The 14,310-nt window shown below is 37.9% G+C and overlaps 1 protein-coding gene across 1 annotated transcript in view; it reads left to right on the top strand.

The window, feature by feature from the left end:
- Positions 1-14,310, top strand: part of LOC126092472 (multidrug resistance-associated protein 1-like) — a 409,434-nt gene that overhangs the window by 172,735 nt on the left and 222,389 nt on the right. The window contains exons 12-13 of the mRNA XM_049908086.1: positions 7,428-7,717; positions 10,839-10,985. Coding sequence (XP_049764043.1) covers positions 7,428-7,717; positions 10,839-10,985 — 437 coding nt within the window. The remainder of the gene's footprint in view (positions 1-7,427; positions 7,718-10,838; positions 10,986-14,310) is intronic.

Raw genomic sequence — 14,310 nt, 5'->3', positions numbered from 1 at the left:
CCCCTGCAGGCTCAGTCACCAGTGCAATGACTGCTACCAATGCCACAGCTCCAACTGCCATGCCAATGTCGATAGGGCCAACCTCTGCTGGAATCCCAAACACTTCGGCCCAGACCATGTACTGCAGAGAACCCTGCTCTTGGCACCCAAATGCGAGTGACCACTGGCATTACACATGCCCGTCTGCTACTTGGTCTCCCAACACCTATTCATATGGGACATCTGTTCCACTACACCATTCCTCATAGACACCAGCTCTGAGTTTTCTATCTTCCTACAGATGAATCATACAGAATGCTGGGGCCAGCTCAGCCATTCTCCCGATAGTAGCGAATAATTCCATCATCGCTATATACGGAGTTCATCATCACGTCCTTAATTGCAGCCTGCAACAGGACATTTCCTGGATCTTCACTGTCATCAACGTTATTGACCTTATTATCATAGCAGATTTCATTGGACACTACCACCTGTTCCCTGTGGCCGGCCGGTGTGGCCGAATGGTTCTAGGCGCTACAGTCTGGAATCGCGTGACCGCTATGGTCGCAGCTTCGAATCCTGCCTCGGGCATGGCTATTGTGCCTTTGAGGTCTTCCTTATAGATCGCACAAATGCCGAGTAGCACAAGGGGAAGGGCCTCCATCCATAGAGAGTCATGGCATCGAAGAGCTGCCTTGAAAGTGCGGTGCCAGCGCTTGACTAGCCCGTTACTTTGCAGGTGATATGCTGTGGTATGGATGCGCCGGCTGCTGCAAATGTTACATATCCCGTTGTACAGGGCCGATTCAAATTGTCTGAATTGTGATGATAGCTGAACATCCCAAACGCAATACCCATGACTCGACAAAAGCTCGAGCAACAGTTTCTGCCTTAATATTGGGGAGGGGGACAGCCTCGACCCAACAAGTTGTTCGGTGAATAGACGAGAAAACATAACGAAAGCCGTTAGAGGGTGAGAGAGGGTTGGTTACACCAAACAACACCCATTTTGCAGTAGTTCATTTATTCACCTAAACGCATGCAAGGCTCACAAAGAACTGAACATGGCGGAACAGCACAAAGACAATGCTCAGAGTCCAAAGACGATGCTCAGAGTCCAAAGACAAACGCATATTGATGCTGGTGTCGACCTCATTGGCGCGACATATTTATATGTATTGTCAAACCATGTCATAGGTAATGTTCAGGAGTAAGAGTGAAATTTATCCATGTTTGTTGCTTGAGGACTATGCTTAATATTTCATGAAATACAGGGTGTTATGAAACTATTCATTCGGATTAATATAGGAGATAGAGAACATAAGATATGTATGGTCTCTGAAGTCAGCTTCGAATGTTAACAACATTTTGTTAATAGTGATGACATAAGTTGTTGTGTTGGTAATGATAATGTGAGCTGACCCCCAAAACTGCTCTGTGTATGGATGATTTGCTCTGAGGTCAGCCTGAAAATGAACTGATTCATTTGCAAGAATCACCACTTTGTGACAACAGTGATGACTTCCTTGCAAACACACTGATTTGTTCACACTCATTACTGCATTGTACAACAGTGAACATGGAGTGGTTTACATATGCTGAAATGCATCTGGTATAGGAGTCAGTGGATGGAAATGGATGGGTTGCTGTGTGAGAGCTTTGTCTGGAATACGTTACATGACCAGCAGCTTCATTCTTTCCATCTCCAGTGCATGGCAGCACTAGCACCTGAAGATTTTCCCCAATGTGTGCAGTTTGCACAATGGTTTTTACAACAGACTGCCCTGCATCCGTTATTTCTGACTGATAGCCTGTACACCAGTGAGGCTTTGTTTACTCATGAAGGATGTTTTGGTATCCACAGTTTGCTTGTTTGTGCACATTTGAATCCACAAAGTACTTGATCTCATGCTCATCAACAGTGATTCAGTGTTAATGTGTGTGCCAGCATTCTTGGTGATAGGTTAATTGGACCATACATTCTTCCATTACCTCCTAAATGGGTGCATATTTGTGGAAGACATGTTGCCAGCACTGCTGGAGAATGTACCTCTGATTGTTAGGCAAAGGATATTCTTCCAGCTGGATGGGACACCAGCCCATTTCTGTGATGAATCATCAGAGAGACACCTTCAGGAATTGATGGATGAGCCAAGGTGGCCCTGTGGCCTGGCTACCAAAGTTACTTGTCCTCACATGTCTGAATTTCTTCCTTTGAGGGCATATGAAGCAGCTGGTCTATGAAATCTTCATGTAAACAGAAGAAGACCTCGTCACTAGAATTGACATTGAAGCTGGTACCATTGTGGAAATACCAGGAATCTTCAAAAGATCACAAAAATCAACATCTGACAATGTACAGCTTTTATACAGGCAAGTGGTTGTGCATACAAGCAGCTACTGTGAATATCATTACTGTAATCAGCATGCTAAACTACCTTCTGTGTAAATCATCTCTAGCAACAGAAATTGCCATCAAGGACTACATATACAATAATGAAATATATTTGTTTTGATATTCTCCATCTCCTGTATTAATTTGAACGAGCAGTTTTGGAACCCCCTGCATACAAAGAATAATCTGAAATACAAGTAAAATAGTAGGTATGAAGTATATTTTTCAGATAGTAGAAAAGCTGACTTCTCATTTTTGTGTTACAATAACTTTCAGAATTTTTGTAGAAGGTGCACAGACAACAAAGTGAGAGGAAACTGTAATGAAACAGAAAACAACCATAGATTGTTACTTTTGCAAATAAAGATAGTGCCGTATATTTTGATGCATTTGTAGCCACTTTCAGTAACTTTAGAATTAAATGAGTGTTTATGTGCAACAGATCTCATCAACTGAAAATAAGAGAAAATGCACACATTCATATGAAGACAGCACTGCAACAAAAGTAAAACAATCTCCAACCAGTTCAGATACAGAAGCAGTTTTAAGGGTGCTACAGATTTTAAGTGCTGGCAGCATCTGTAAACAGCAAGAGAATACATCGGGTTGTTTCTCCTGTGGACAATGTATTTTAAAGATATAAAGACCTATTATAAACAGTAATTGTGAGAGGATAGAAATAATGAAGAGAGATAGCACATTTTTTCGTGAGTCCTCTTTGCCTGCTAATTTGAGGATTGTTAGTTACAGCCTCAGTTGTTAGAAAACCTATGCTTCTACTTCATACTTTATTCTCTGGTGTTACCTTTCATTATCTGAAGTTGACTGTGTCCTCTTGGTTTGGACATCTACTTTCACTGCTGATATTTCTGGTAACACTATAATAGTGTTAGAAAATCTGGAGTAACAAGTCGGACATTGCACATAATATGCACTGAAGAGCCAAAGAAGCTGGTATAGGCACATGTATTCAAATACAGAGATGTAAACAGGCAGAATACATTGCTGTGGTTAGCAATACCTATATAAGACAACAAAGGTCTGGTGCAGTTGTTAGATCAGATACTGCTGCTACAGAGGCAGATTATCAAGATTTAAGTGAGTCTGAACATGGTGTCACAGCAGGTGCACGAGTGATAGGACACATTATCTCCAAGGTAGTGATGAAGTAGGGATTTTCCCATATGACCATTTCACAGGTGTACCATGAATATCAGGAGTTGGTAAAACATCAAACCTCCAACATTACTGCAGATGGAAAAAGATCCTGCAAGAACAGGACCAACGATGACTGAAGAGAATCGTTCAGCATGACAGAAGTGCAACCCTTCTGCAAATTGCTGCAGATTTCAATACGGGGCCATCAACAAGTGTCAGAATGTGAACTATTCGACATAACATCATCAATACGGGCTTTTGGAGCAGAAGACGCACTTGTGTACCCTTGATGACTGCACAGCACAAAGCTTTATGCCTTGCCTGGGCCTGTCAATACTGGCATTTTACTGTTGATGCCTGGAAATATGTTGCCTGGTCGGATGAGTCTTGTTTCAAATTGTACATGGACATGTATGGGTATGGGGACAACCTCATGAATCCGTGGACCCTGCATGTGGGCAGGGGACTTTTCAAGCTGGTGGAGGCTCTGTAATGGTGTTGTGGTTGTGAAGTTAGAGTGATATGGGACCCCTGATATGTCTAGATATGACTCTGACAGGTAACACATACATAACTGATCACCTCCATTCATTCATGTCCATTGTTCATTCTGACAGACTTTGGCAATTCCAGAAGGACAATGCGACACCCCACAGGTCCAGAACTGCTTCAGAGTGGCTCCAGCAACATCTGAGTTTAAACATTTCCACTGTACACCAAACTCCCCATACATGAACATTATTGGGCATATCTGGGATGTCTTGCAACATGCTGTTCAGAAGAGATCTCCACCCCTCATACTCTTATAGATTTATGGATAGCTCTGCTGGATCCATGGTGTCAGTTCCCTCCAGCACTACTTTGGACATTAGTTGAGTCCATGCCACATTGTGTTGTGGCACTTCTGTGTGCTCGTGAGGGACCTACACAATATTAGTTAGGTGTACCAGTTCCTTTGGCTCTTCAGTGTATAATCTGTTATATTATTTCAAACAGAATTATCCAACTTACTACATAAAAGCATATCGAGAGTTCCTATGTTTGTGCAAATATTTACCATCTTGAAAATCTATTACTGATTAAGCTATACATACTTTCTGCTTTTAGATTGAGGTCTAACACTGAATAATAAGAAATTAATGGAGTCCTGGAAAGCAGCAATGTACATAACCCATAATACAACCTTTGGACTGGTGTAAAATAGAGCAGTCAGGTGACTCAGTATCCAGTAAATGTGGCCATTGCCAGTTACCATTACATGTGTTGTGCTTACATGAAATAAATCTTTCAAAACTAAAATGAAGAAAATTAATCTAAGAGAATTAACATATAACTACATAAACAAAAATTCCATTAATTTATTTTGTTAAGTGCTATTCTAATCCATAAGTTTCATGTTGATCAATGATAAATGGTAGATACATTTGTGAGAAGTGCTCTGAGAGGCTCATATCACTATAGTACAAATGTTATCCTCATGATTATGTACAAATAGCAACCCATGTAGTTTACTACATGTAGTGTATTGATCTGGAATAAAAACTTTATATGCTATTAGCTGTTACCCATGGCTGCACTCGCCTATCAGTTGTTTTGTTATGATGAGTAATGGTGAGTAAGTAACCTACTGCATGTGCAATACATCAGCTGCCCTTGCTTGTCTGCCTGGCGAGTAAGCATAGCTCATGATGTACTCCCCTCTCTTCCCCCCTCCCAAGCTGTTCCAACACACAATGCACCAGAATGTGCAGCATAGCTGCTGAGCAGTGCGTACAGATGGGCATAGGCAGGAATGCATATCTATGTATCATGCTATTGAGGTAGTATGGAAGTATGGATTAAACACACTGAAGTATGGATTAAATACAATGAAGATGGTATAAGCATTCTATTCATTATTTTGAATCATGTCACTTAGCACATAATAACCAATAAAAGCATTTACAAAGATGATAAAGTTCACAATTCAAAGAGTAAACAGTGTTACAAAAAGTAAATATTTTTCTATAATTAATGTAACATTCTTCAAATCAATAAATATCTTGTACTACACACTTTCTAAAGTAGCTTATGTTTTTCACAGGGTTCAAGCTATCTCATTACCAAATTTAATCAAAATCGGTTCAGCAAGTTAGCAATAATAAATTTAAATGTCATCCACAATGCGACAGTTTTTTACGTCTCTCAGTATTTATGATGTCACATATCCTGAGCTATGTGTCAGACAATGTCATAATTTTGCAGGTATATTCTGAATACACGGTCTGCATTTTTTTCAAATACTGTTAGTAATAAAGAAGGAATAAATTAAAACATCATGTCTGATGTGGTTGCAAGTCACTCTTGTCCTCAAATACTTGAATAAAAATGGCATACATATCTTCTTCATACCCTCCTCCACTTCTTTACTAGGTAGGTGGTTCTTACCTCCACATTTATTCTTTCCAGACAGTAAGTGATAAGTGTACCAAGTTTGACTGAAATCAGTCCGGTAGTTTCGGAGATGTCGAACCCAGATACATACAAACATTTTAATAATATGTATGGATATCTTTTTCATCCATAATCTGATTTTCATGAAATAAACCCTATACATTGCTCAAAACTATGTTCAAGCTACCTGTGAAAGCCCTATGAAAATTCTTCTAGTAGTTTTGGAGATTAGATGTTCAAAGACAAATGGACATACATGACAGTTTTACAGATTTATTATTGGTATAGATAATTTCTTGCTATAGTATACTTTCATAGTAAAATGTAAAACAAGATGACTAGGCCTGTATTTTATCATAGCTCCTATCATTTATAAGTCCATTATTTGATGAGTACATAAACTTGTTTGGAACTGCCTGCTGTTTGTGCAGCTTTTGCATGTTCACATTTATCATCCAGTTGTGAATAAGTGGACCAGGAAGAATTCCTGTGTCATCTTCACAAAACCAACATTATCTGAATGTTGCTCTTGTTCATAACAGAGTGAGAAATTAATCATAGTTATATGAGACTTATGAATTAACACACTTGTCTCAGACAGTAGGCCAAAACTTCTAAACTAAGAAAATTCTTTTTACCCTCAAGAGTTACCCCATATGCTGCACTTTGGACAGAATAGAATGGAAGTATGTGAAGCAAGTCCACGACTGGATTAAAATCAATAATGGACAATACTCTGCTTCAAAACATAGCTGCAACCAAGCTGTGAATATTTACCTTCCATGTGAGATTTCCATCTACTCTCAATTCTGTAATTTTTTTGTGATCAACTGCACTTATAATGCAACAATTGTAATGGAGTAATGTCACTCCAAACAGAATCATATGTTGGAGACTGACCATATTGTGCTTAATTTCAGTGGAGTCAGCATCCTAGACATGAACCAGGAACTCATTCCCACTAATATATTATGTACATCATTTTTCAGTTTATGATCTGAATCTGTAGTAGTTGTACCTATATTATCAACAAATTAAACATCTTTTGACCTGTTATCAGCTAGTGTACTAAATTATTTAATACGTTCTCAAAAAATAAATGACTTAAGTATGGAAGCCTCAGGAGTGCACCAGTCAAATGGAAGTTTCCCTAGTGATCTTCATGTAGACATTGAAATAAATCTCTCAATAAAGCCATTGTTGATTTCTAAAGTCAACCACTCTCAAACCTACATGTTGTTGAGATGTTACACTTATGTTTTTTCTGTATGGATTTATTGTAAAGTATGATTAACTGCACTGTGCTGAATCTATAAAGATCACAGGTCATTACAATGTATCTTGATCTTTCTGTTTGTATACGTTTTCCTTCCAAATTTCATTATGGTGGTAGACTAGTGATGTTTGTAAACAATTTTAAAGTTACTTAAATTGAAATATAATATTTGATTTCTGAATACAGGTCCATCTGTGCTTGCTGGTCTGGCTGTCATGATAATTGTGATACCGATTAATGCATGTATAGTAAACAGAGTGAAAACACTTCAGATGCGACAAATGAAATATAAAGATGAAAGGGTTAAAGTTATGAATGAAGTTCTAAATGGCATGAAAGTCTTAAAATTGTATGCTTGGGAGCCATCATTTGAAAAAGAGGTTTCAAGAATAAGAAACAAAGAAATAAAAGTACTGAAGCAATTGGCATATCTCACTGCAGTAACATCATTTGTATGGTACTTTGCTCCTTTCTTGGTAAGGCAACATATTTAATTTACTTGTGAGATCAGATAAATTTTAACTAAAAAATTAGACATTCTATACACATATATATTTTTAAAAAAACATGATGCACCAAGAAGGACTTATTCAAACGGGATGGAAATCAGCAGATGTGATGCATATGTAAAGACAAACAAAGGATTACAGTTTCAGAAAAATTGGATGATTTATTTGAGAGAAAGAGCTTCATTAACAGAAGAAGTAAATAACACATTGGTCCACCTCTTGCCCTAATGCAAGCAGTTATCCACTTTAGTATTGATTGACAGAGTTGTTGGATGTCTTTCTGAGCAACATTGTGCTATATTCTGTCCAAATGGTATGTCAAATTGTCAAAATAATGCTGCAAAAATTCTCGATTGGGGAGAGATCTGGCAATCTCGCTGGTCAAAGTAGGGTTTGGCAAGTTCAAAGACAAGCAGTAGAAACTTTTGCCATGTGTGGACAGGCTTAATCTTGCTGAAATGTAAGCCCAGGATGGCTTGCCATGAAGGGTAACAAAGTGAGGTGTAGAATACTGTCTATGTACCATTGTTCTGTAAGTGTGCTGTGGATGACAACCAGTGGGATCTTGCTATGAAAAATAATGGCACCCCTGACTGACATTCCTGGTGGTCAGGCCATATGGCAGGTGACAATCAGGTTGGCATCCCACTACCATCCATTGTGTCCCTAACACCTCTTCATTGGTCATCAAGTCATAATTCAAAGTGGGACTCATCACTGAAGACAATTCTATTGAAGTCAATGAGACTCCAGGCGGAAGACTTGTGGAGGTGCGCCAGTCAGTGGTGGGATACAAACCTGACTATCATGTGCCATAGGGTCTGACGACCAGGAGTGCTGGATTGAGATGCCAATTTTTTTCACAGCAGGACCTCTTTGGTTGTCATCTGTGACACACTTACAGTATGGTTGCACCTTGGTGCTATTCTGTGCCCATTTTCATGCTCTTCATGGCAAGCCATCCTGGGTTTACATTTCAGCAAGATAATGCCCACCAATAAAATGTCAAGTTTCTACTGCTTGTCTTTGTGCTTGCCAAACCCTAACTTGGCCATCAAGTTCACTGGTTCTCTCCCAAATTGAGAACTTTTGGAGCATTATAGGCAGAGCCCTCCAATCATCTTGAGATTCTGCTGATCTAACATGGCATTTGGATGACATTAAGCATGATATCTCTCAGGAGGACGTCCAACAACTCTGTCAATCTACCGATTTCCATCCCATTCAGATGATTCATTTGTGGATCACAGAAGGCATGTGTATGGGTTGCATGGAGGCTACCACACACTCTAACTAAGCATGAAATTATTTGGTAAAAACTTGTATACGTTTTTTGAATTTGTGAATGATGCCGTATTAATCTGTGTAAAAGTTAAAGACTGACACTCTTTGTAGTTACCATGTTAACAAGAACTATCTGTGGATTGGTATCAGTTTTTGAAAAATGTGTACATTCATGTTTGTGAAAACCTATAACAGCAGGCATGTACCATCAGAATTAAGTGAGCCCCATTGCAAATGTAAACTAAGGTATACTACAGAGAACTATGAATTAAATGTATATGCAAAGATTGTACAGCATATGTTAGGGACCTTTTGGTTGATTGATTTACTCACTCAATGATCCACCCATCAATGAATCCACTTGTGCAGACATGGGAAATTTTGAAACTAAACAATTCATAAACATCTCATTATGAGTATATAAATTCTTACATTACTTTTATGATGTGAACTCTGACTAAAAGAGCCAGTAAGTGGTCAGTAACCAGACAGTGTGATTTGTAAATGTAATTATTAAATATGACAGTTGTGAACAGTAAAACTGCAAAACAATTTGCATAATTTGAGGATGCCTTTGTGTGTTGTGGTTATTGGTTCAGGTTTGCTGCAATTTTCAGAAGTGTTATGTGAACAATGTTTGTTATATGTTTTTATGACATGTGTTGTAGGTATCCATTAAAACCATTTCCACATATGTCACATGGGATGATAAAAATATTCTGGATCCTGAGAAGGCATTTGTTTGCCTAACTCTGGTCAGCATGCCACTGTTACGTATGTTAGTAATGTTTGTTGTACAGTTGAGCCTGAACCATTCTTATCCTGGGTCTGCACTGTAGTCTTACTTGCTTTTTATTTGTTTTAATCTTTCTTTCTCTTTTTGATTTCTCATGACACTGAATATGTCTTGGAATTGTTTTCACACCACCCAAATTTATATTTGTTACATGGAGATGACTGTGGTTATGTGGACTTTTTAGTTATGTGTAGCACTTGCTTTTGATTAGGGTTTTGAGTGGGAAAATGAGAAAAAATTATAACACACATTTCTTTCATTGGTTTTCTGATAGAATACTGCACTACAGTTACTCATAAGGAGTGGTTAGTTAAATGTAGGTAATGGCTGGAATGGTTAAAACACTTTCCCTACCTTAGTAAACTCAAGAGTCCAACATATTACTCATATAGCAGTTACATCACAGTGTGATAAATAATCTTAATACTTACCTAGTTACATTTTTCAGTTACATCCATAATACTCTAAACTGAAACATACTGTAGCTCTTTTCAGAAAGTTGTTTTCATGTGCATCATTTACTGGTTCACAAATAATGACTGAAATAATTAAAATTATATTCAAATAAGTTCACCCTTTTTGCCTATAACTTACCATACTGAAAGTGATTGGAATATTGCTTCCTCCATGTTTACCATTCCCTTTCAAAATTTGGTTTGCCATCCACAATTGCAGCTCTTGTTGATATACAACAAAGTGAATTTGTAGATAATAGAGCACACTCTGCAGTTATTAAGAAATTCTCAGAGATAAAATTCATTTCAGCTTCCATGTGGAGAGATAGGAGTGGTTTATTGCCAGTGTTTAATTCATTGTTATACAGACTGTATTATACTCAGGAAATTTTGTATATATGATGGATACAAAATAATCCTGGAGCTCAATTATTTGATTAGATATTTGAAAACAGGGCCGTGAGATCTTTAGAAAAAGGTAAAAAAAGAAGTCAGTGTTCACATAATGCCAGAAAATATGAACGGATAGTTTGTTTTTGTCTGTTCTGTTTAGGTATCTCTACTCTCCTTTGCATCATTCATACTTTCAAGGGAAGAGAATGTGCTGGATTCAAAAACAGCATTTGTATCATTGTCATTGTTTAATATTCTACGTTACCCAATGTCGATGCTTCCTGTGCTGATTTCCAATTTAGTGCAGGTAAGGACTTACACTTTTGATTTTTAAATTTTTATTTCCACAAAGCTGACTCATGAGTTTTTAATTTTAATTATTGTTTGTTATTGTCAACAACATATACACTGATAACCAGAAACATTATTACCACTGCCACCATGACATTAGATTCTGTCTGGTGGCACTGTGCGCATGTGACAGTAATGAAAGTATGTAAGTGGAGCTCACACGAGCAGGAGGTCACCCTAACAAAGATATGAGCTGAAAATGAGGAAACCCATTGAGATAAGTGAGTTTGACAAAGGGCAGATTATTATTACACAGAGCCTGTGAACAAGTATCTCAAAAACAGCGAAGCTGGTTGAATGTTCTCATGCAACTGTCATTAGCAATTGTGGAAAGAGGCAGAAGGACAATGAAACTACCACTACGCCATGACTCTTCACAGAACATGAGCTTTGGGAGCTTGCCTGCTCTGTAAAGTTGGGCAGATGGTGATCTGTGGCATCTCTGCCAAAAGAGCACAACTCCAGTGCATGCACAAGTGTTTCAGACCACAGTGATTTGTACACTGTTTAACATGGGGCTCCACAGCAGACTGTCCCTACATGCTCACATGATGATTCAACTATATCATCAGTTATGACTGTACTGGACCATCAGTATTCGACTGTCGATTAATGGAAAGATGTTGGGTCTATGGGTGAAATCCAATTTTTCCTACACTAGGTCACTAGTCATCTCCACAAACACTGTCATTGAGGTGAACAGTGGCTTGAAATGTGCAACATCCCATGGTCACAGGCTAGTGAGAGCAGTATTATGCTATGGGAGACATTCTCCTGTGCTTGCATGGGACTTGTGGTGGTACTGGAAGACATGCTGAGAGTGGCAAACCACCTTCATTCCTTCAGTATAATTGTTGATATCTTGGAGCCAGAACTGTGCTACAGTAGTTTGAGGAGCATCACAGTGAAACCTTGTTGATATCTCAGTGACCAAATTTGCCTAATATAAATCCTATGGAACCCATCTCGGTTGCTATCTGGCGCCATCATCACGTACCCAAATCATTGGCCCATTATTAAAGTGAATTGCATGACCTGTGTGTAGACATCAAATGCAACGTACCTCCACAAGCCTACCAATAAACTGTCAGATCCCTGGTAATTTGTTCCAGAGACAGACAAACAAGCTATTAAGCATGTGGTTATAATGTTCTGACTCATCAGTGTATTTAATCACTTTTCATAACTACTATACTAAAATTTATACTCAGTAAAATTTTTTTGAAAATTAATTTTAGTTGCACTATTTTTTATACTTTAATTTTTTTTTTGTAAAATTCAAAGTACTTCTCTGTGAACATGTGTATTATAAGCACGCCATTCTTTGGTTGTGTGGTGTTTCAAGCTGAAGTCATGAATCCTGTCCTTGAGCATGCTTAGTCAGCTTGAGAAAAATATACTTATTAACCTGTCATAAATAATTTTGATTCACTTGCCTTTTCTCTAACAAAAATTTACTAATCCATCTCATATAATTGGTATGTGATGAAGTTTTTATGATGTACTAGACACACCAGAAGACATCAGGCAATGTATGTAAGGTGTCAGGCAGCTAGATTTTCTTACTTCTTCCATAAACAAAATAAATTCAAAATTAATTGTATTTATATTCACTATGCACCAATAATGCAGCCTTGCAGCTGTAGATCAAAGTGGAGTGGAGCTCCTTTCTCTGATCTCCCTCTCTCCCTTTGTTGAAATTTCTTTTTGTGGACTGTGATGCTGTTTTCTGTCATTAGGTATAGTTCTTTTTTTAACTCCTCTCAGAGCCTCAGATTTTGCCACTGTTATATGATTAACATTTGAAATCTGTGTTGTTTTGCTTACTAAATTTGATATAAAAACATATATAGATGTATTTTAGAGTCCATGTCATTGGTCTCCCCGAGTCTTTAAGCATGACCTACTGTTGCTGTTTTATGCCTGTTGTAGTTAGTTTATGTGTGGAGTATCAATCAGCCACTCATCTTACATCAGTCACAGCTCATAATGATGTCAACTTTTCTTCATTTACTTTTCATTGTCCCTATATGTGAAGCTCTGCCTCACATATTGTAGTTAATTATCTTTAGTTTCAGCCATCCCTTCCAGATTATCAGGGATCATCAATTTTTCATTCAAAGCAGTACTAAGATTTGTTGTATTGTCTGTAATTGAGAAAAGTAATGAAATAATTTATTTAAATATCATCTTACAGAAATCTAAGTGTCTCATTTTTGTACCTATATATACTGGAACAGACCAATCTTATTTATGTAAACATGCTTCTTTAATAACATCATTCTGGAGTATTTTGTTAACACATTTTCGTATATCTTGTGCTAAGAGTAGAAATAACAGCAATGTTATATTATTCCTGGGAAACAAACTTGTGAGTTTTGACTGTATGTTTGATGTGATAGCTACACATCTAATTACAAAATTTGTTAGTAGTAAATTAGTGTGCAATTCTAGTTCAGTTTACTAGTTTTTGGCTACACACCTAATGTTCTACATTCGTGTAGTCTTAACATAATGTAACTTCACAACAATTTCTCCTGATCTCATCCTTCAAAAATGTTGCTCAGTGGACTCCCCTGAGGCAGGTGACCCAATAAATTTATTGTCTAGTTAACTTGTAGTAAATGAACAATGTAGGAAAAGATAGAATTCCTACTTACCATAAAGAAGACACAACCATTTGCAGACAGGCACAATTAAAAGACACTCTCATATAACTTTCAACCACATCCTTCTACAGTAAAAGCGACACACCACACATTATTCATACACAAACACATACACACAGCAAGCAAGTAACCAAACCTCACACACACAGGACCGCCAACTCCAGCATGTTGGTAGTCATGTGTGTGTGTGTGTGTGTGTGTGTGTGTGTGTGAGGTGTGCTTGTTTGTATGTGTGTGTGTTTGTGTGTGTGTGTGTGTGTGTGTGTGTGTGTGTGTGTGTGTGAGGTGTGCTTGTTTGTATGTGTGTGTGTGTGTGTTTGTGTGTGTGTGTGTGTGTGTGTGGAGTGTCTTTTAATCGTGCCTCTCTGCAACCTGACGTGTCATCTTTAAGGTAAGTAGCAATCTATCTTTTCCTACATTGTTGATGTTCCCACCTGGAGTTTCCATTGTTAGGTTTTTACATATTTTAGTAGTAGCAGTGTACTGCTATAGCATTGTATTGAAATTTCAATATGATAATACATTAAACTTAAAAATCAGTAGAGAGATAATGTATGTTTCCAGACACATAAAGTAATTATCATTTTGGGAGTTTTGCAGCTACTTACTTTG

Source organism: Schistocerca cancellata, chromosome 7 (assembly GCF_023864275.1).
Source record: "Schistocerca cancellata isolate TAMUIC-IGC-003103 chromosome 7, iqSchCanc2.1, whole genome shotgun sequence".
In the NCBI taxonomy this organism is placed as follows: Eukaryota; Metazoa; Arthropoda; class Insecta; order Orthoptera; family Acrididae; genus Schistocerca; species Schistocerca cancellata.
Note: the sequence above shows the minus strand (reverse complement) of the source record. Positions and strands in the feature narration are given on the sequence as shown.